General features: G+C 45.1%; 1 protein-coding gene across 2 annotated transcripts in view; it reads right to left on the minus strand.

Moving 5' to 3' along the window:
- The window catches only part of ADGRD1 (adhesion G protein-coupled receptor D1), a 284026-nt gene extending 262978 nt beyond the window's left edge, over positions 1–21048 (minus strand). Inside the window, exons 1-3 of one of the 2 annotated variants that reach the window (XM_083589948.1) lie at positions 19849–21048; positions 19690–19726; positions 3229–3312 (exon numbers count right to left, since the gene is read on the minus strand). In XM_083589948.1, the coding sequence (XP_083446074.1) occupies positions 3229–3312; positions 19690–19726; positions 19849–19902 (175 nt within the window). In that variant the 5' untranslated portion in view covers positions 19903–21048. The remainder of the gene's footprint in view (positions 1–3228; positions 3313–19689; positions 19727–19848) is intronic. The other variant, XM_083589949.1, reaches the window with a different exon arrangement.
- Between the last annotated feature and the right edge of the window lie 374 nt (positions 21049–21422).

The raw sequence follows: 21422 nt of genomic DNA on the forward strand, positions 1-21422 counted from the left end.
GTATAAATTAAATAAACAAAATCCAAGCACCCTCGACAAGCCACAGGTTCCCCATGGATTCCCCACAGCTGTTAAAGTGGTAAAAGCATGATTTATATGTATGGTTGGGATCTGACCTAAATGACAAAGCATCTTCCAGGTCCAACCCCTGCCACATAGTGGTGCAGCAATAAAACGGCTGGCATGTTTTCAAAGCTAAGCAGGATCCAGTATGGTTTCAAATTGGATGGGAGACCACATGTTGAGATGCCTGCATTGCAGGGGGTTGGACTAGAGGAGAATTGGGATCCCTTCCAACTCTACAATTCTAGGATTCTATGATCTCTAGATGGGCCTCTAGAATTGCCTGAAACCCCAATTGTCTGCCAATCAGTGCAGACAACACTGAACAAAGTTCTAAAAACTTTGGTGTTCCCCCCAAAAGGCAACCAACACTTCATTTGTGTGAATGGGTGATGCCATTTGGGCTAAATAAGCAATGGCACTCGCAGCCAAGAGAGAGAATGGTATTGGCGCTTGACTCGGGAACTCCCATGTAGATCAGTGGAGGCCAATTCTCATCAAGACTGGTGAGACTGGAGGACCACGTAGGTAGAGTCAGATTCAATGACAGCCAGAGCCAGTTGAGTCTGCTTTCCTCCTACCCTCTGTTGAGTTCTACAAAGGCAACACCAAGAGCAAGGCAGAGGAGGCTAACAGCCACCAGTGGTACCCTGTGGTCTGGTTGTAAGTAGGGAGACAGGAGGACAAGGGCACAGTGAGGTTGGTGGGGCAGTGCCCCACTGGCACCAATGGACCCAGACTCCACTGATTTCATAGCAAATAGCCATTTAAGTGTTACAGGAAAAAAATTACTTGCTGCTCCACTATTTCCCCCCAGAACACAGAGATACCTTGCATCAAAGTCACCTCCAAAATGTGTGTGTGTATATATATATACACATATCACTTCTATCCATCTAATCTATCTATGCATGTATCTAAAAAAAGCCAGTCTGGTGACGCTGGTATCTGCCGAAACAAGCAATTGAGAGATACAGAACTGGATTTGCAGCCACACAAAGATTTCAACAAATGAAATGGATTAACATGAAATGCAAGCTTATGACGCTCTGAGGATTGATGAGCGGGAAACATGGAGTGAAAAAACACAACTGCGTGGGACTTATGGCGGATGCGAAGGCTGAGTTGGGTGGGTACAAGTAAATAAAACATGAAAGACTCTTTGGCTACCGAAGGAAGAGATGCATATAATCAGAGAGTGATATCAAAGCAGCTATTTTGCTGCTGTGACATCCATGAAAGGAGACCTTCTAGGACAGGGCTGGAGAGCCAGGCGGCCTCTGGATGCTATTGGACTACAGTTCCCATCAGCCCCAAACAGTAAGGTCAATGGTCAGGGATGGAGAGAGTTGTAGCCCAGCAACATCCAGCCAGCCACAGGTTCCCCGTCCATGTCCAAGCAGGCTCCCTGCTGTTATGACATTACACAACCAAAACAATACATACAGCCCCATCTTATTACTGCCTACTCAGAAGTAAGGCCTACTGAGTTCAATGGCACTTGCTCCTGTGTGAGGCGTGTGTAGGTTTCGCAACCTTAGTCCTGGTTCACATATGCATGCTTCGCAGTGTTAGAAACTCAGATATGTAAGCTAGGCACCAAATGGCTCCTTAAACCAGGGTTACAGTTGCCAGAACGGAATGCCTAGCTGCCATTTGAGGGGCAAAGAGCTTGAAAGTTGTATTTTTCATTATGACTTTTTGGTTCCTGAAATTCGTTACGATTGTGCAAGTAAAATATCACAGATAGGATTCCAAAGAATGTGTTGCTAGTGTGTGGAAACAGTCAAGATTTCCAGGCATGTACCTCCAGATGGTAGAGATGTCAGGTGCCACCCTGACACCTGGGCATCTTCACTTGGTCACAAAGTGGCCAATAGCCAGGTGCAAAATGTGCCTCGCACCAAACAAATTTCAAACGCTGCATGTTCTTTTTTCATTGGATCAAGGAGTAACGCTGCATGTTCATTGTTCATTGGATCAAGGAGTAACTTGTTGCATGTCTGAATGAGCCACCACAGAGTATCAGTTGCCATAAAGAAAAGTTTTAGATCATGGGAAGTTGTCACAGAATCAACACATTTCATTGGAGAGGGTGGGGGTCCCTATATTCATATATTCATATATTCGCCTGCCACCTTTAAGGTTCAGTCTTAATGGGAGATGAAGTAGTCAAAGGACTTCTGAACTGTACCACTTCATGTGGTGGTGAGAGACGACTGAACACTACACATTGTATGTGCTGGATGAACAACTCCACACAGAAGACTAGCATGTCCTGAGAGGAGGTTTGGACCAGGACACACTTCTCCCTGACATGCATCTTTTTATGAGCATTCAACCCACACGTGCACCCTGAAGTCAAAAGTGGTTCTGTCCAAGCCTCCCTCATTGCTATTTCTGCTTCTGTGGACCAGCCTAAATGCTGGATAAATCTCGTGATGGGGTATCAAGTCAAGTGCAATTCCCATGCATTTGTGAACCAGCTTGGGGTGCTTACGTTCCTAATCCAAACACAAACCACAGGGAGCATCATCAGAAGGCAAAAGGCATGCTTTGTGCCTATATTTACATAACACAGACACAAATCCAACCATAGTCCACGAACACAAATGAGTTTCAACGCAGGATCTAAAGGACAGCATGAACAAAAGCCTTCTTTGGATTGGGGGATGGAGGAAGACCACTTTCAGACGTGGGGCAAACATGCATTACCCCACAGAGACACACACCCAATACCCCCAAACTGTGTTAATAATGCATCGTTTTATCCCATGTGGTTTCCACGTGACGGAGGCACCACTTGGTATTGCACTAATTTTTAAGCACACACAACACAGCTGGTTCTCATTGCCCCTCCGAACCCATCATCAATGTTTCCGTTTGGCTCATGAGGTTGCCCACCCACCAATATTGTCTTTGAAAGCATAGTTCTGTGTGGGTCACCAGCCCGCCTCTTCTCCCACCAAAGATCAATGGAGTCTGTGGTTTGAAATGCCAACAGAAAAGGTCATTTGGGTCCAAAACATTTGCTGGGCCAATCGACAAACACAAGTGGGTACCCCACAAAGCCAGTGTTTCTCAACCTTGCTTTCTTACACTCTGAATTTCAAAAAGATTTAAATCACTCTAAAGGGATTGGGGAATCACCGTTCTTCGATCTACCTCCATTTGCATCTCGCAACTCATGGATTCCTTCCACAGCCCCCAGAGGCCAATAATGCGATGCTTGGGCCAGGACATCAAAACCTGTCAAGAAAACACAATGTCAAGGACTGCTTTGAAGATGTCTTCCACAGGGACGCAGGGAGCGTCTTATACAAAGTCTGACCATTGAGTTCATCTAGTTCAAGCATTGTCTACACTGACCATCAGCAGCTTCCCAGGATTTAAGGCAGTGTGGTAGAGTGGTTAGAATGTCAGACTGAAACCTGCAAAACCAGGGTTCAAATCTGCCACTCCAGCCTTGAAGCTCACTGAGTGACTATTGGCCAACCCCTGTCTCTCAGCCTAACCTACCCCACAGGGTTGTTGTGGGGCAAAGTGAGGAGAGGGAGAGCCACCTGTGCCACCTTGAGCTCCTTGGAAGAAAGGTGGGAAATAAATAAACAAGCCCTATCTGGAGACACCAAGATTTGAACCTGGGACCTTCTGCATTCAAAGCAAATGTTCTGCCACTGAGCTACAACCCATCTCTTGAGCATAATGGGAATAGGATCAACTCCTCTCCAGCAAATGAAGCAAACACATATTGGTTCCCTTATTATTATTTTCCATTTCACTTCATTTATTTAATTTGTGATTCACTTCCCATGAGGCACCTCAAAGTGATTTACAGTGTACTAAAAAACATATGCAGAGCGTTTGAATAGATAAAAACCAATTAAAAGCTAATTATAGAGATGAGAACATTTTTTTAAAAAAAAAAAAAAGCAACATCAATAACGCATATACAGTCAATTCAAATCCATTGCAGGTACCAGCTCAGATTACTGAACAAACCCAAAATCTCTACTCAGAAGGCGTTGAAAGAGGAAAGTCTTCAATGGGTCGTGAAAAGATAGTCTGAAATGAGGCAGACGGTGCAGTGTAGTAGTTAGAATATTGCAGTAGGACCTGGGAGATCGGGGTTCAAATCCCCACCCAGCCATGAAGTGGTGACCATTGCTTTTCAGCCTAACCAACCTCACAGGGTTGTTGTGGAGTTTAAATGGCAAGGGGTAGACCTGTGTTAGCCAGCTTGAGGCACTTGGGGGGGAAGGTGAAGTATAAATTAACAATACTGATATGCGATGGGAAGGAGTTTCCAAGGGTAGGTGCTGCCACACAATGTATGTATTTATGTTTGCTTCATTCAATGAGTCTACTCTGAGTAAGACTAGCACTGCATGAAATCCCATGGGGGGGGTAGATGTGAAAGAATGGCATCAATCTGCAAAGAAACATCTGGAAAAGCAAACATTTAACAGTTCCACCATTCTGCGCGCACGTGCACACGCAGAGAGAGAACATCTGTGGCTTTTTTGTTTTCTGCTTTCTGCTTCCTACCAGCAAATAAATAAGCCCCGCAGCTAATCAGTAATGTTGAGTTTCCTTAAGTGCTTTATTCAGCTGCAGATGGTCATCTGCACTGAGATCGAAGTGCACAAAGCTAACAAAGAACAAGCCCTCCAAGGGCTTTTGCTTCCCAGTGACAACATAGCTGCAGAATACCAATGTAAGAAGAGTCTGAATCAGGCCAGAGGCCCATCTAGTCCAGCATGCTGTTGCTGCAGTGCCCAACCAAATGCCCTTGGGAAGCCCACTGTGCTGGGCCCGGGGGTGAACCCGAGCAATGCAGTCCAGGTCTGGTCCCAAATCCTTTTTTTAAAAAAATAATATTAATTACTTTTAAAAGTTACAAAAAAGTAGAAGAAAAAGAGAAAAAGACAAAAAAGAGAAAAGAAAAAAAAGACAAGAAAGAAGAGAGGCAAAAACAATACAATATATAAACAATACAAACCCAACCTAAACCCATTAAACTAGACACATAAACAAAGCAAAACAAAAACAATTTAAAAACATCCCTCCTTTTCCATACTCTGTCCTTCATTCCCTTGTTTCCTCAACTTCCTCACACCTCCCTTTTTGTATCCCACTTCTAGTACTTGTTTCAGCAAATCCTTTCCATCTTTCTCTATTTTCTGTCATATTATAAATAACATATTCTTTAACCTTATTTCCCATTAAGGGTACATTACTTATATGCCCCTAACTTCTTATAGCATTTCTGCTAAATCCATAAAATATCATTCCACCATTTTTCTAACAGTCATTACTTTAACAATATTTCTAAATAAACACTTTAAATTTTCCAGTAATCTTCCACTATCTCCTCTCCCTGGCTTCGGATTCTGCCAGTCCTTTCCGTCAGTTCCATATAGTCCATCAACCTGGTGATCTTATATCCGAGGCTCTTAAATCTTTTCCAAGTCCCTTCTGCAGGTCTTCTTCATATTCTTTGATACTCAGGAGCAAATCTCGGGAAAACTCCAGCCTAGCAATACTTTTGTTCCTTCTGGACAGATCAGCCAAATTTCCAAAGTTAAAAGTAAAGTCCATAAAGTGTTTCAGAACGTATTTCAGGATTCCTTAAATATACCTTCCTGAAGAAACCAGAGGCCTTTCTCCTGGGCATAGTCGGCCAATTGGTGCCAAAGAAGGATAGAACTTTCTTTATGTATGCAACAACAGCAGCAAGAATATTTATTGCAAACTATTGGAAGACACAAGAGTTACCCACCCTGGAAGAGCGGCAGATGAAGGTGATGGATTATATGGAATTGGCGGAAATGACTGGCAGAATCCGAGACCTGGGAGAAGAGTTGGTAGAAGAAGATTGGAAGAAATTTAAAGACTATCTTCAGAAACACTGTAAAATTAATGAATGTTAAAATGATGTTGGATTGAAAATAAGTGGCATTAGCAACAAAGTTAATAAGAATATGCAAAAATGAATTGATAAATGGATGAAAATATAGAGTTACAACATGTTAAGATATAGAGTTAAGATAAATGAAAGAGGGTAAGGATTTGCTGATTTGATTATTTAAATGGGAATACAAAAAGGGGAGGTGTGAGGAGGTCAAGGAAACAAGCTAATGAGTTTAAAGTTACTAAAAACGGATTTGTTTTTAATTCTTTGTTATCTATTTGTTTTTTGTATTTTGTATTTTTATTCTTCTTTTTTCTTTTTAATGTATTTTCCTATGTCTTCTTTTTTGTATCTTTTTCTTTCTATGTGACTTTTTTCTATTTTGTAAACTTATGTTTTTGTAAAATCTCAATAAATATCTTAAAAAAAAAAAAAGAAATGATGGTTCAGGTGGCCCAGCATGGGGAAGAGGCATAGATGAAGGCAGGGATTGGTGTCTATATAGCACAGGAATACATTTTAAAGCATTGGCCCTAGCAAGCAGGGACGGGGCTTACTTGGGACCCGCTTCAGGCAGCCCGAAACCTTGGGTCAGTTCTGCTCAGACAACTTCCCCTCCTCGAAGGCTATCACACATTCACCTGTAGCCAGAAGCACTTTGTGAGCTTGGGGCGGGGGCGGGGGGATTCTGATTCTACAGTATCTTCCTGCAAATGTTAAGGGCCCACAGTACCAGTTCAAAGTGCCTTTGTAGAAATGAGACCCGCTTTAATAAACAGATAGCGCGGGTTGAAATTGGTAAAGAAGATCTATTCAGCTGGAAGCTCCCTGGGGACTGTGCATACACATCATTTCCTCCTCTTTCATTCTGAAGAAACAAACGGAGGTTATCTACAGCAGGGGAAAACGTCCTAGGAGTTTATTTAGCACCGGCAGTGTGACTGGCAAAGTTGGAACTAAAAAAGCAAGTTTGATCACTGCCAGAGATCCAGGACTTCTGGGGCTAAAGTACCACTTACTAGTTAAAGGTTTGCTGTTAGGGAAACTGGGTGTGCTTGGAACAATGGGTTGTATCAACTGTAGGGCCAAGTTAAAGTCACTTAGTGGGATATCTATTCCGTTGGCGAAATGTTTTACTCCAGTAGTCCACTATTGTTGCACAAGCGCTGGTAACCTTGTTTCTCAATAGACTCTGCAATCTGTTGCATGGCATGTTTCCGCTGGTGCAACTGTTGCATTTGATTCCTCTGTGGTGCAAACTTAAAGCGTACCTATCTGCAAGCACATACTCATCTTTGCCACTGGGGGCACAATATTTGCCTGGGCCCGGGCAACCCATGCTATGTCACCGCCAGCCACCAGGGCTTATACTGTGGCTCTCCAGAGTTTCAGAGCAGCAGTCTTTCCCAGCGATCGAACCTGGGACCTTCTTCATCCAAGGCAGATGCTCTGCCACTGAGCTATGGCCCTGCCCCTAAACTGATCTTTGCTTCTGCCTCCTGGCTTGTTCTCTGGTCCTGACTACTGCCTTGCCCCATTGCCCCAGGTTCCTGGCTCCTCAGTCACCCGACTGTTGCTCACAGGGCAGTCCTAACAAAGAGACTTTTGCTGCCCTGCCCAGAGATGCTAAGAACTGAAGCTGGGTCAGTTGGAGGGACTATGCTACCACTCAGTGGATTTGTAACTGGCTGGCTGACCGAACCCAAAGGGTGCTCATCAATGGTTCCTCTTCATCCTGGAGGAGAGTGACTAGTGGGGTGCCACAGGGTTCTGTCTTGGGCCCGGTCTTATTCAACATCTTTATCAACGACTTGGATGATGGACTCAAGGGCATCCTGATCAAATTTGCAGATGACACCAAACTGGGAGGGGTGGCTAACACCCCAGAGGACAGGATCACACTTCAAAACGACCTTGACAGATTAGAGAACTGGGCCAAAACAAACAAGATGAATTTTAACAGGGAGAAATGTAAAGTATTGCACTTGGGCAAAAAAAAAATGAGAGGCACAAATACAAGATGGGTGACACCTGGCTTGAGAGCAGTACCTGTGAAAAGGATCTAGGAGTCTTGGTTGACCACAAACTTGACATGAGCCAACAGTGTGACGCGGCAGCTAAAAAAGCCAATGCAATTCTGGGCTGCATCAATAGGAGTATAGCATCTAGATCAAGGGAAGTAATAGTGCCACTGTATTCTGCTCTGGTCAGACCTCACCTGAAGTACTGTGTCCAGTTCTGGGCACCACAGTTCAAGAAGGACACTGACAAACTGGAGCGTGTCCAGAGGAGGGCAACCAAAATGGTCAAAGGCCTGGAAACGATGCCTTATGAGGAACGGCTAAGGGAGCTGGGCATGTTTAGCCTGGAGAAGAGGAGGTTAAGGGGTGATATGATAGCCATGTTCAAATATATAAAAGGATGTCACCTAGAGGAGGGAGAAAGGTTGTTTTCTGCTGCTCCAGAGAAGCGGACACGGAGCAATGGATCCAAACTACAAGAAAGAAGATTCCACCTAAACATTAGGAAGAACTTCCTGACAGTAAGAGCTGTTCGACAGTGAAATTTGCTGCCAAGGAGTGTGGTGGAGTCTCCTTCTTTGGAGGTCTTTAAGCAGAGGCTTGACAACCATATGTCAGGAGTGCTCTGATGGTGTTTCCTGCTTGGCAGGGGGTTGGACTCGATGGCCCTTGTGGTCTCTTCCAACTCTATGATTCTATGATTCTATGATTCTATGATTCTATGATTCTATGATTCTATTATTCTATGTGCTGTAACAACAAGAAGCAATACCTCATGATAACCATTTGCTCTACCACCAAGTGGGGGAGGGGGAGAGAATTTCCATTTTGTTTGCATTAAAATTCTGCCTAATTCACACTTCCACAAAACACAACCCAAAAAACCTTTAAAATATTCTTGCTGACTAGGCCTCGGTGATGTTGAAAGGGAGGAGCAAGCATAGTCTTACCCATAGAGCCTAGTGGCACAGGGCGCTAGGGCTCCAAGTTGTGGAAGGCACCAAGGAAGAGGTGGAGGCTGGACGCAGCGCCTCCCAGCATCAGCTCGCTGCCCTCACCCGCCTCCGCCATGCCGTGCCAAAGCAGCGCCACTCTCAAAGCCTCCGCCTGCCATGGCCACCACAGCACGGAGCGGCCAGCTGAGCCGGGAGCTGCCGCATCCAGCCTCCGCCTCTTCCCCGCCGGGGGAGCTGCCCTCCAGCCGCTGCCCGCCTCCTCCAGCCCTGCAAAGCTGGGCACATCGCCAGCAGCGCCGTCCTCCCTTAAAAAGGTCGGCAACTCTGGGAAACGGGGGGGGGGCGCTGGAGGGATCTTTGCACCACGGTGCCAGATATGCTTAAGACGGCCCTGGGAGCAAGCTGCCTCGCCCCTGGCCTGCAAGGTGCTGGGGTGAAACCATCACAGTTTGGAGCTAGGGCAGTTTCACCCTGGTGCCTCGCAGCACCGGGGACAAGGCATCTAGCTCCTCCTGCCCTTCTTCACTGAGGAGCCACCTGCCCATGCAGACAGCTGAGGGAGGAACAAGCTACACTGGCCCTGGCCGATGTAACTTGTTCTTCCCTCAGCAGTATGAGGGCCAGAGTGTGATGGCGGTTTCACCTGGTGGTATATTGCAGGTGAAACCGCTACTGTGCCCCTTCTTCCACCAGCGCCTGGCTGCAGCTGGTTTCTGCTTCGGCACGCTGGGCACTGGTGGCAGAGGGACTCAGGAGTGGTGGTGGTTTCACCCAGGATATACTGGCCCTTATACCAGTCCTTGGCAAAGTATCGATACCCCACCCAGGCCTATTGCTGACCCAAGTATTTGATGCCGACCTTGACATTATCAGTTGTGAGGATATGCAACTGTTTTTAAATGTTCTGGGGTGTTCATAATGTTCTGAAATGTTTTTAGCTTCTTTTAATTTTATTGTTTTAACACTGGGGGTTTTCGCCGCCACAGAGACGAAGAGTGGGTTAGAAATTCAATAAGCAGCAATAACAGTGATAAACATCTCATACTTGATGTGGAAATATGGGAAACGGAACGTAAGATCAGACAAATGAGAAACTGAAACGGACAAACTCATCCATCCTAAGCTGCGGCCCATCCACATTGTGTGGAAGGAGTGCAACCCTGCAAAATGGATTTTATGAGAGTTAGCTGGCACAACTGAATGATGGAATTTGATTTAATACTTTGTTCTGCAGCGTAAGCATTCAAGCCACACAATTGTTAAATCAACAAGTCTATTTGAAATCCTGTGTCTGTTTTTTCTTCTTCTTCTTTTAAGTCAAAGCAATACAAATAATATATTCGGCGTGAAACACTGCCTGTGAAGAATCAGGAAGGATGAGCAGACCCAGCGCTAAAGAAACAGACTGCTGCTCACTAATACCCATATATAATCTGGAAACAGAATCTTTCTTATGAAAGAATAGAAGTGAACCTATTCCAATTGTATATTTTGTTTGCATGCCCTGGCACTCTCCCAGGTCCCTGGAGGAGAGCGAGGGAAAGAAAAGGGCATGCGAGGGTGGAGGGACGTGGTGGGGGGAATAGTAAGCAAGTTGCGAAGTTTCATGACTTGCAGCCCATGATCCCGCAATGAACACATTGTCCAAACATTCCAGAAACCTTGTAAAAATTCAGATCACCACTTGAAATAAAACAGAAGCCATTTTTCACGGGCGTTTTGAACCTGTGCCCTGTGCCTCATAAACGGCAGAACCTATGAGGTAGTGAAAGGTGGAGGGTGGGGTCCCTGTCTCTCTTTGTCTCCCCAATGCCCCCAACCCTTCTTTCTCTAGCCAGCTGGGCCCAGGAGGGAGGTGGTTTGCTTCCCCTGCTAGAGGAATGGATGGCAAAGATGAGGAATGGTTACATAACTGTGAGAAAGTAAATAAATATCACATCCACGCCATGCTTTTAAAGCACATGGGGGCTCCCAAATAGTCCTGGGATCTGTAGCATGTTAAGGGTGTCAGGAACTATAGCCCTGTGAGGCAAAACTACAGCTCCCAGGATTCTTGGGGGGAAGCCATGTGTTTTAAGGCCACATCTGCACAATACATTTAAAGCACTATTATGCAGTTATTAACAGTTACAGCTCCCTCCCAAGAATCGTGGGAACTGTAGTTTGTTAACAGAGCTGAGAGTTCCCCTCAGAGCTCCAGCTCCAGGAATTCCCTAGAAAGGAGGTTTGGTGGTTAAACTACTCTAGGAACTGAAGCTCTGTTGAGAGGAACAGGGGTCTCCTAACAATTCTCAGCACCCTTAAGAAACCACAGTTTTCAGGATTCTTTTCAGAAATCCATAACTGTTTAAAGTGGGGTGATACTGCTTCAAATGTATGGTGCAGATGGGACCAAAGTCAAGGATACCACTGGGATCGGAGACTAAACATGCTCCTTTGCTTTTGGAGACCCCAAATCCTATGGAGATAGGAGGGCAGGTTCGTGCCACCACCACCACAAAAGCACACCAGACCTTTTCATTTTTACCCAATAGAACAGAATGGGAGCCATTGAGAATCAAGTCTGTTTCAGGATTCAAGAATTTTTATTTTAAAAAATTACAGTTAGACCCATCTGGCTTTTATAGGTGATCCACTCTGGCATATCACTGCAAAGAAATGTCCTTGGCTCATTTGCTAACAAGGTAAAGGTAAAGGTAAAGGTACCCCTGCCCGTACGGGCCAGTCGTGTCCGACTCTGGGGTTGCGGCGCTCATCTCGCTCTAGAGGCCGTGAGCCGGCGCCGTCCGAAGACACTTCCGGGTCACGTGGCCAGTGTGATGAAGCTGCAGCTGGCAAGCCAGCACCAGCGCAGCACACGGAAACGCCGTTTACCTTCCCGCTATAAAGCGGTCCCTATTTATCTACTTGCACTTAAGGGTGCTTTTGAACTGCTAGGTGGGCAGGAGCTGGGACCGAACGACGGGAGCTCACCCCGCCGCGGGGATTCGAACTGCCAACAATACGATCGGCAAGTCCTAGGCACTGAGGTTTTACCCACAGCGCCACCCACATTCCTTGCTAACAAGGTAAAAGGTAGGTAAAGGACCGCTGGACGGTTAAGTCCAGTCAAAGGCAACTATGGGGTTGCGGCGCTCACCTCGCTTTCAGGCCGAGGGAGCTGGCGTTTGTCCACAGACAGCTTTCTGGGTCATGTGGCCAGCATGATTAAACTGCTTCTGGCGCAACAGAACACCGTGATGGAAACCAGAGCGCACAGAAACACCATTTACCTTCCCACTGCAGCGGTACCTATTTATCTACTTGCACTGGCCTGCTTTCGAACTGCTAGGTTGGCAGGAGTTGGGAAAGAGCAACGGGAGCTCACCCCGTTGAGGGGATTTGAACCGCCGAACTTCTGATCGGCAAGCCCAAGAGGCTCAGCGGTTTAGACCACAGTGCCACCCGCATCCCTGTTTGCTAATACAACCTGCACTTGTTGCATAATAGCAATTCCCATCATGTCCCTTTAACAATGATCTCACGATGTCATTTTGAGGAAGCATTGGGGGGGGGGCTTCCACTGAGAGAAGTGGAGTGGAAACCAAGCCTTACAAGGAATGCTTGAGGGAGCTGGGTATGTTTAGCCTGGAGAAGAGGAGATGTGAAGGCCATCTGTCACATGGAGGATGAAGCAAGCTTGTTTTCTGCTGCCCCGGAGGGTAAGGCTCAAACCAGTGGATTCAAATTACTAGAAAGGAGATTCCAACTAAACATTAGGGGGAACTTCCCAGTGGTAAGAGCTGTTTGACAGTGAAAGAAACTACCTCAGAAGGTAATGGACTTTTCTTTTTGGAGGATTTTAAAGAGAGGTTGAGTGGCCATCTGTCAAGGATTCTTTAGCAGTGATTCCTGCATTACAGAGGGTTGGTGTCCCTTCCAACTTTGCAATTCTATGAGTCTAAGTTCTACTCACGGTCATTTTGAAAAGAGAGAAGGAAAGGAATGCTGTCACTGCTGCAGCAAATCAATAAGCCCCCTCAAAGCCTGCAAATAATGTCTAATGTCCCCCAACATTACCATTAACTCCCTTCAAATTTCTCACGTACAAATTAGGAGGCATTTTCTTACGGTGATCCCTAGCCATGTCCTGGGATCATGCTAATAATGAAATGTGTTGATGGTGGCATGGGTACTAGCCAATACCTACCCAACAACACAACCTTTTTAAAAGAAAAACAGAAAGAAAATCAATAGAATTGAGCTGCCTAGTGACAGGAACTGCAGCAATATTAAACCATCTTTACCGTTCTTTTTTTTAAATTACATCTCCTTTCACTGAGAAGGAACTTGCAGCAATCAGGAGAGAAGTAGCCCATTCAGGAAAGGCCTTATGGAATGTGCATTTTTAAAGGACCATTTGAAAGGCAAAGGCAGTCCTTGCTTCACTGATTTTTTTTTTCATTCTCCTAAGGGAGACCAACCACTCTACATTTTAAGCCTTCCGTTTAAAGACCATCCTTCAGCTCATTAATTTTGATGTAGGAGTAAAGAAAGAGTAAGTATGGAGCAGGATTAAAGCAGCAGCAACCGAGTCAACCTCTTCTCTTTCTTTGCAGGATAATACATCCTGAAGAAATACAGTTGTTAATTAAAAGAAAGAAAGAAAAAAGAAATGGGCATCAAAGCTCCTGTGGAGACACTGAAAAGATTTGTATCAGGAAACGGCCTAATTCTTGGCCTGGACTTTCCAGTCTATAAAACATGTGGCACTTACAGTATCCATCCCAGCCACAAAAAGCAGATGTTATTTGCGTGAACAGATCTGGAGAGGTTTTTAACAGTGAGCTGCAAACCAGCCACTGGTGCTGAGGCTGAGCTTCAGAGCAACCATAATTGCAGCAGAGAATGGAGCAAGTCTTCGGCATCGCTGAAACCGCAACCGAGATCATTGCAAGTGGGATTGTGCATATGGTTCCCAGTTCATTAAGGAGCCTGCTCACTGGGGGAAGATGGAGCAGAGCTCTACCACTATCTTTTTCCCTGCACCCCAAAACCCACAGCTCTACCTCAGTGGTCCTATGCCCCACAATCATATTCATAAACTTATAATTCAAGAAAGTCTCTCAAGTCTTTTCTGTGCCTCCTCTCTGTTGTCCAATCACAGCCAATCACAAGCATCACTATGGCCAGCAGGTCTCACTCTTCACCTGCCTCTGGGGTGGGGAGAGTTGGAACTCAGCTTAACCTACCTCACAGGTGTGAATTCAGGTAGATACTGTACAATTGTACTACAGTGGAACCTCGTGTTACGGACAGGATCCGTTCTAGAGGCCCGTCCGTAACACAGAACTGACACAAGCCAAAGTGCCACGTCTGCGCACGCAGATGGCATGATTTAGCGCGTCTGCACATGCATGAGTAGCAAAACCCAGAAGTAACCCATTCCAGTACTTCCGGGTTGCCGCGGGACGCAACACAAAAACATGTAACCTGAAGTGGACGCAACATGAGGTATGACTGTACTGCGTTGCTTAAGTGTCTACAGCACCAGGTCCAGGGGTCAGCTGGTAGGGCAGGAAAGAAGGCAGCCATTGCTTCTCCTTCCTCCTCTGTCCACAGATGCTGTCATCTAGCCCACCGCTCAGCTTTCTGCAACTGATCAAGGGCTCCAGGTGTGCCACACAGGGAGCGGGAGTGAGAAATGGATGGCAGAACCTGCACCAGGAGATTCTAACGTATAGAAATGTTCTTCAGCTCTAAATTGGGAGAGCTTAGTTCTGTTTGTGTCTGTGTTGTGCATAGAATGTTTTCATATTTTTAAGGCAAATTTCTAATCCTTGTGGCTGCGATAATATAGATTATTAACTGCCCTATGAAATCTCAGAAGGGTACCTGATTAAGGTTTATAGCATCAAAGGGTGGAGCCTGAGTGTCAGGATGAGCAAAGATGTTGGTTTCTCACATTTCCTCATTTTTCCAATCTTAAACTCAGCTCTTCACATTTCCACATCACTTTGCAATCTTCTTAATTAAGAAAGCCATTATGAAAATTCATCAGCATTTTAGTGTGCGCTTCTCCTTATGTACGCATTTTAAATGCAATCTTGCCTAATATACACATTTTTTTGAAAGCAATGTTCCAGAATATATGCATCTTTTTATGTCATTTTCACTAAGATATTAACTTTCATGCACACTTTGCATTTTGCACACATTATTTGACTGGAGAACCACATTGCAAAATTGAGAAAAGTGCAATTTTCAAAGGATGGCTGTGTGTTCCCGTGCTGCGTCGCAAACTGCAGATTAGGTAGGTTTGCCTTTAAACGGAAACGCCGCACAAGGTTTTGACTGCAAGATTGGCTGTTTCATAACCGTTACTTGAGGCATTCAAGCAAAAATCTGCATAGCACCTCTATTAATGCAAAATTTGTTGAAATATTTATCACAGTTTGCTTGATGGGAATGTAAGACCATTAAGCATCTGGTTGCAGGAAATTCCTGGACACATCAGAAGGGAACTGTTATAATCACTCAAAACTGCTCCTGGTATGAGAGCACTTTGTGGTGAAATGTCACCACATCTGCCACCAGTCAGCAGAGAGCAGCTCCCAAGTGTTAAACTGCAAGACGTGAGCCTCTCCAATGTTCAGTTACAAGTGATGTTCTCATACTTGTCAAGTATTAAAAGGAAGTACCGTATTTTTTGCTCTATAAGATGCACCAGACCATAAGACGCACCTAGTTTTTGGAGGAGGAAAACAAGAAAAAAAATATTCTGAATCTCAGAAGCCAGAACAAGAGGGATCGCTGTGCAGTGAAAGCAGCAATCCCACTAGCTGTTCTGGCTTCTGGGATAGCTGCGCAGCCTGCATTCGCTCCATAAGACGCACACACACATTTCCCCTTACTTTTTAGGAGGGAAAAAGTGAGTCTTATGGAGCAAAAAATACGGTATTTGACGTTTACTTACAAAGCCTGTAACTCACTTACACAGGTTTTCTAACCCATGGTTGGCCCACTTTGTGACCTATGGGTTGGGAAACATGGCCCTAGATCAGAATATTGCATCGGTGGATAAAATAAGGAAATGTCACTTTGTGCTACATGCATACACACAAACACACAGAGAGAAACAGCGTATCGGGAGGAGGTTCAAAAAGTATCTACATGGTGCTTAGAGAAAAACTTGCACCTAAATTTTAGTCAGACAAAGGAGATGGTGTTGGACTTCTGGAGGAAGAGAGGGGAACCTGCCCAGTTGTATATTGGGGGGGGCTGTGTGGAGAGAGTCTCCTCCTTTAAACTCCTGGGAGTTTACCTTAGTGAGGACCTCACTTGGAAAATCAACATAACTCAGGTGGTCAGAAAATTTCCATTTCCTCGGGGTCTTGCGAAAGAATAATATGAAACAACAACTGATGAACTCCTTTTACTGGTCCACAATTGAAAGGGTCCTTTCATATTGTATCACAGTGTCGTATGCTGGCCTGACAGCCATGGACAGAAAGTCTCTACAGAGGGTGGTGAACACAGCACATGATATCATGGGCTGTCCCTTAAGTCCGCTAGATGACATCGCAAGGGATTGTTGCCTTAGGAGACCAAGAAAAATTATCAGGGATGACTCACACCCTGGCCATCACCTCTTTAATCTTCTACCCTCGGGCAGGAGATATAGAAGTATAATCAGCCGTACCAACAGGCTAAAAAATAGCTTCTATCCATGGGCAGTTAGGCTGTTGAACGGAAAATAACATAGCGAAATTGACTTGTGAGGTGGTGTGTTGTTTGATAAGAGATTGAGTGCTTGGGGGGGGGCAGGCTCATTTAATTTCATTGTACACAGGTTGTACAATGACAATAAAGGTATTATTATTAGAATATTTCCTTTCATTAGCCTAAAGTTCTGGAACGTAGCCTTATGCCAAGCCAGCCCACCCAACAGTATTGTCTACACTGGGGTGGGCAGAAGCTAGATTGGGATCTACTTGCAGATCTCTCTGGATAATTTGCAGTAGATGAGCAAGGCTTTCTGTCTCCCAACTGCTTTAATAATTGCAGCAACAAAACCATATCCCCACAGCTACGTTATAACTGAAAACAATATTCTAGCCCAGGCATCCCCAACCTTCAGCCCTCCAGATGTTTTGGACTACAATTCCCATCATCCCTGACCACTGGTCCTGTTAGCTAGGGATCATGGGAGTTGTAGGCCAAAACATCTGGGGGGCCGCAGGTTGGGGATGCCTGTTCTAGGCTCAGAGAGAAACCATGTCCTTTCATTCCATCTATACGTCTCTTGCACTTGGCTGTGGTTCTAATAAACAACAAATCTGATCAGATAAGACTGAAGTCTACCCAACTCTGGTCTACAGACTGTCTCTGGGAGTCTCAAATAATGGCATTTCCCACCCTTACCTGGAGACGCTGGCAATTTAACTTAGGACCTTGCACATAAAGGTAAAGGTAAAGGGACCCCTGACCATTAGGGTCCAGTCGTGGCAGACTCTGGGGTTGTGGCACTCATCTCGCTTTACAGGCTGAGGGAGCCGGTGTACAGCTTCTGGGTCATGTGGCCAGCATGACTAAGCCGCTTCTGGTGAACCAGAGCAGCGCACAGAAACACCATTTACCTTCCCGCCAGAGTGGTACCTATTTATCTACTTGCACTTTGACGTGCTTTCAAACTGCTAGGTGGGCAGGAGCAGGGACCAAGCAACGGGAGCTCACCCCATCGCGGGGATTCGAACCTCCAACCTTCTGATCGGCAAGTCCTAGGCTCTGTGGTTTAACCCACAGCGCCATCCGTGTCCCATGGACCTTGCACATACATTTTTCCAAATTTTGCAAGCAGCTCTCCAGCCAAGCAATGTGCACAAGGGTAAAGTGTGCATAAAACTCCATATACAGCAGCAGACACACACAAAAAAGCATTATATCAGGGGAACTATGCTTTGAGGGAAATGTTCACGTTAAGCAAAATTTCATATTAATGTGTGAATATTAGGAGAAATGTGCCCCAAGATGCAGAGGAATTTTCATGAGAACTTTAAAAATAAAATTTGCAAACAGAAGTGGGAACATGGGAAATGGAAGAGAAAGGGACAGATTCACACATCCCTAACTGCAGATCCATCTGGGCCAGATCCATGCGTCTCAATGAGCAAAACTACACTTTTCCTGGCTGTGTCACTGGAGGGGTGTTTGGGTTTTAAAGAAATGAAATGTGGCATCGGGTGGGAACTGGCGCTTTGAACAGAGTGATGCAATAGGGGGTTGTTTAACCCCTTCCCCCCATCCCATTTTCTGTATCAAAAGAATTGCTCTCCACCCCAATGCTGCTATTGGAGGAAATGCAGGCGTTTTAATGGTTCCTCGCCTGACTCATGTTCTGGCTGTTGATGAACAAATGCATTTAAATGGATAGGGGTAGGGGGAATCTGTCCCAAGACTTTTTGCAACTGCATTGTACTTCTTGTTCCCCCCCCCACCACCATTTGTTACTTTTTTATGAAGGGGCCAGCACACACGGCCCCTTTGCTTTTAATCTATGTTGTTGTTTAGTCATTTAGTCGTGTCCGACTCTTCATGACCCCATGGACCAGAGCACACCAGGCACTCCTGTCTTCCACTGCCTCCCACAGTTTGGTCAAACTCATGCTGGTAGCTTCGAGAACACTGTCCAACCATCTCGTCCTCTGTCGTCCCCTTCTCCTTGTGCCCTCCATCTTTCCCAACATCAGGGTCTTTTAATCTATAGATTTATTTTTAACTACATTCCTATAATCCCAACTGGCTGGAGGTTTTAGGTGGTTTGAAAAATATTTTTAAGCCTCACAACAACTTGGGAGGTAGATTAGGTTGACATGCACACAAGACAGGGCCTTCTCAGTGGTGTCTCCAGAACTGTGGAACTCTCTTTCCATTGATTTGTGCCTTGCCCCCACCAGTACATGCATTTAGATGAGAGTTGAAGACTTTCCTCTTCAATGCTGCCTTCAACTGAGAACGCAATCTGGTTAGCTTAAGCTTCTTAAAGCATTCTGTATGTTTGCTAACATGGCTATTTCACGTTAACGTGTTTCCTCCCTCTTGTTTGTATGTTGCTTTGTGAGGGCACAGCCCTTAAAAGTGTCTGAAATTAAACTTTGAATAAATAAAGAGTGACCAGCTCAATAGTTCCCAATGGGTTTCATGGATTAGTAGGAATTCGAACCCAGATCTCCAGCACTTTATCCACCACATCACACTGGTCCTTATAATCTCAGGAGTGTGTTCACGATCCAAAAAGCTGTGCCTTTGAGCCACTAAAGGAGCATAACCTCTCACAGTGCTTACTCGTTTATTGGCAACCAAACAATATTGATACCCCAAGCAATCTGTTCCAATTTGCTTGCACCATGAGACCAGGTCTCTACATTTGCTGTGCTTTGGGAATCTTAAGTTGTAAGCTGATCCGGGTAGTTTAGGTATTTTTCTTGTGTTTTGTTTAACATATTCCATTTGATTGGAAATGTTTTACAATTATGAAAATAAGAGTAGGTATTGATTTTACATGCTTTTAATTCCATGATTATACTGCTTTGATCTACTCTGAGACCCTAGGGTGAAGGGCAGAGAAGAGAGATAACTTGAGGCTTTAGCTAGCAAGCCTGCGCAAACAGAAGCCATCGGCCAACAAATAGTGGTGTTGTGGCAATTACAAAGATTATAATCATTTCAAACCAGCAAAAAACCAAACGTTCCTTACCTGGGTGTTTGCGTAGCCAGGTATGGTTTCCATACACCTGTGTGTCAAAGAAAACAAAATAGATTTATATGAATATGGCACAAGGAAGCAAAAGTGTCAAAGAAAAAAAACGGGGGAAAGGTGGAGGGTGAATCTGTCAATTCCATGGGGGTCCTTTACCTGAAATAAAATCAGCAGGGAGAGGCAACACAACAGGGACAACAAATTCTCCATAGTTCCTGTCCTGGAAGTGAAAACCAAAGCAAACTCTCCAGTGAGTTCTCAGCGGTTCACAAAACATTAACTCTCTGCACAGGTTTGTATTCTTTTTGGAGGGGCATTTTCCAGGCAGGATCAAATAAAATAATCCATTCGCAGGAGAAGAGGTGATCCCTTGCCGATGCCCGACAACAAATGCTTCTTTTTCCCTTTGAAGGTGGAATAATTCAGTGGCTGGTAAATTAAATTCCAAAGAACTGAGCGAGGATGAATAGTTTAAGTGAAATCGGTACCATCCCGTGGAAAGAATCTGGAAAGTTACACGTGCAGGTTTCTGCCCACAGATCTTATTCCCAAGCGTCGTCTTCTGCCTTCCACTCCCTTTTTTAGAAATATCTTGTTTCTGTCTGAAGCCAGTGGGTGAGGACTGGGCTGATCAATAATGAAGGAGGTCCATTCTGATTATCCACCAGGCTCTCAGTTCTTCCTCTTTCCCACAGAAACTGGGCTGGACTGAGTTGCTCTCTTCCCGTACAGACTGGGTGGCTGAAGTTTACACCTCCATCCCAGTCCTCTTTGGGTGGAGAGAAAGTCAAAATGATGTCATGCTTTCTGCTCAAACTTTGTCCCATTTGGGTACTCTGTTTCTATATCGCATTACCAGCCAGCCTCCTTTGCTGGGTCCTAACACCAGCCAGTCAGAAGGAAAGGGGGAGTTGTTGGAAGAGGAGGTAGCTCAAAAAAGAAAAAGAAAAAAGTTAAACAGATGCCATGTGAGAAGTACGAAGCGAGTGCAAATAATAATTTAAATCTGTGTGAACCACAGTTTAGGTTTCTGTGTGTGAGAGAGATAGCAAACGGGAGTTTTTGTTACAATGCTATGCAAGCTTAATAGCAATGAGCAAATCTGTTAGTTGTTCTCCATTTCTCATTCTTCCAATCTTAAATTCTGATTTCCATATCAGTTTGGGTTTTTTCAAGTCCTCACAAAAATTCAGCGGCACTTTAGCGACCATTTCTCTTAACAGACACATTTTTGTGTGCAATTTTGTCAAATATGCACACATTTGGCAAAGCAATTTCTCCTGATATAATGCATTTTTGCATTCTGTTTTTCACTAATATATGCATTTTGATGCACCATTCAACCCAATATATGCACTTCTGTGGACATTACTTGGCTGGACAACGGCACTGCAAAATTCAGAGAAGGGAAGAGTTTGAAGAACAGCTGGGTTTCCATTCATGAGCTGCAGATTAAGGTAAAGGTAAAGGGACCCCTGACCATTAGGTCCAGTTGTGACCGACTCTGGGGTTGCGGCGCTCATCTCGCTTTATTGGCCGAGGGAGCCGGCGTACAGCTTCTGGGTCATGTGGCCAGCATGACTAAGCCGCTTCTGGCGAACCAGAGCAGCGCACAGAAACACCGTTTACCTTCCCGCCGGAGTGGTACCTATTTATATACTTGCACTTTGACGTGCTTTTGAACTGCTAGGTTGGCAGGAGCAGGGACCGAGCAATGGGAGCTCACCCCG

The sequence above is a fragment of the Podarcis filfolensis genome, assembly GCF_964270895.1.
Source record: "Podarcis filfolensis genome assembly, chromosome: 16".
In the NCBI taxonomy this organism is placed as follows: Eukaryota; Metazoa; Chordata; class Lepidosauria; order Squamata; family Lacertidae; genus Podarcis; species Podarcis filfolensis.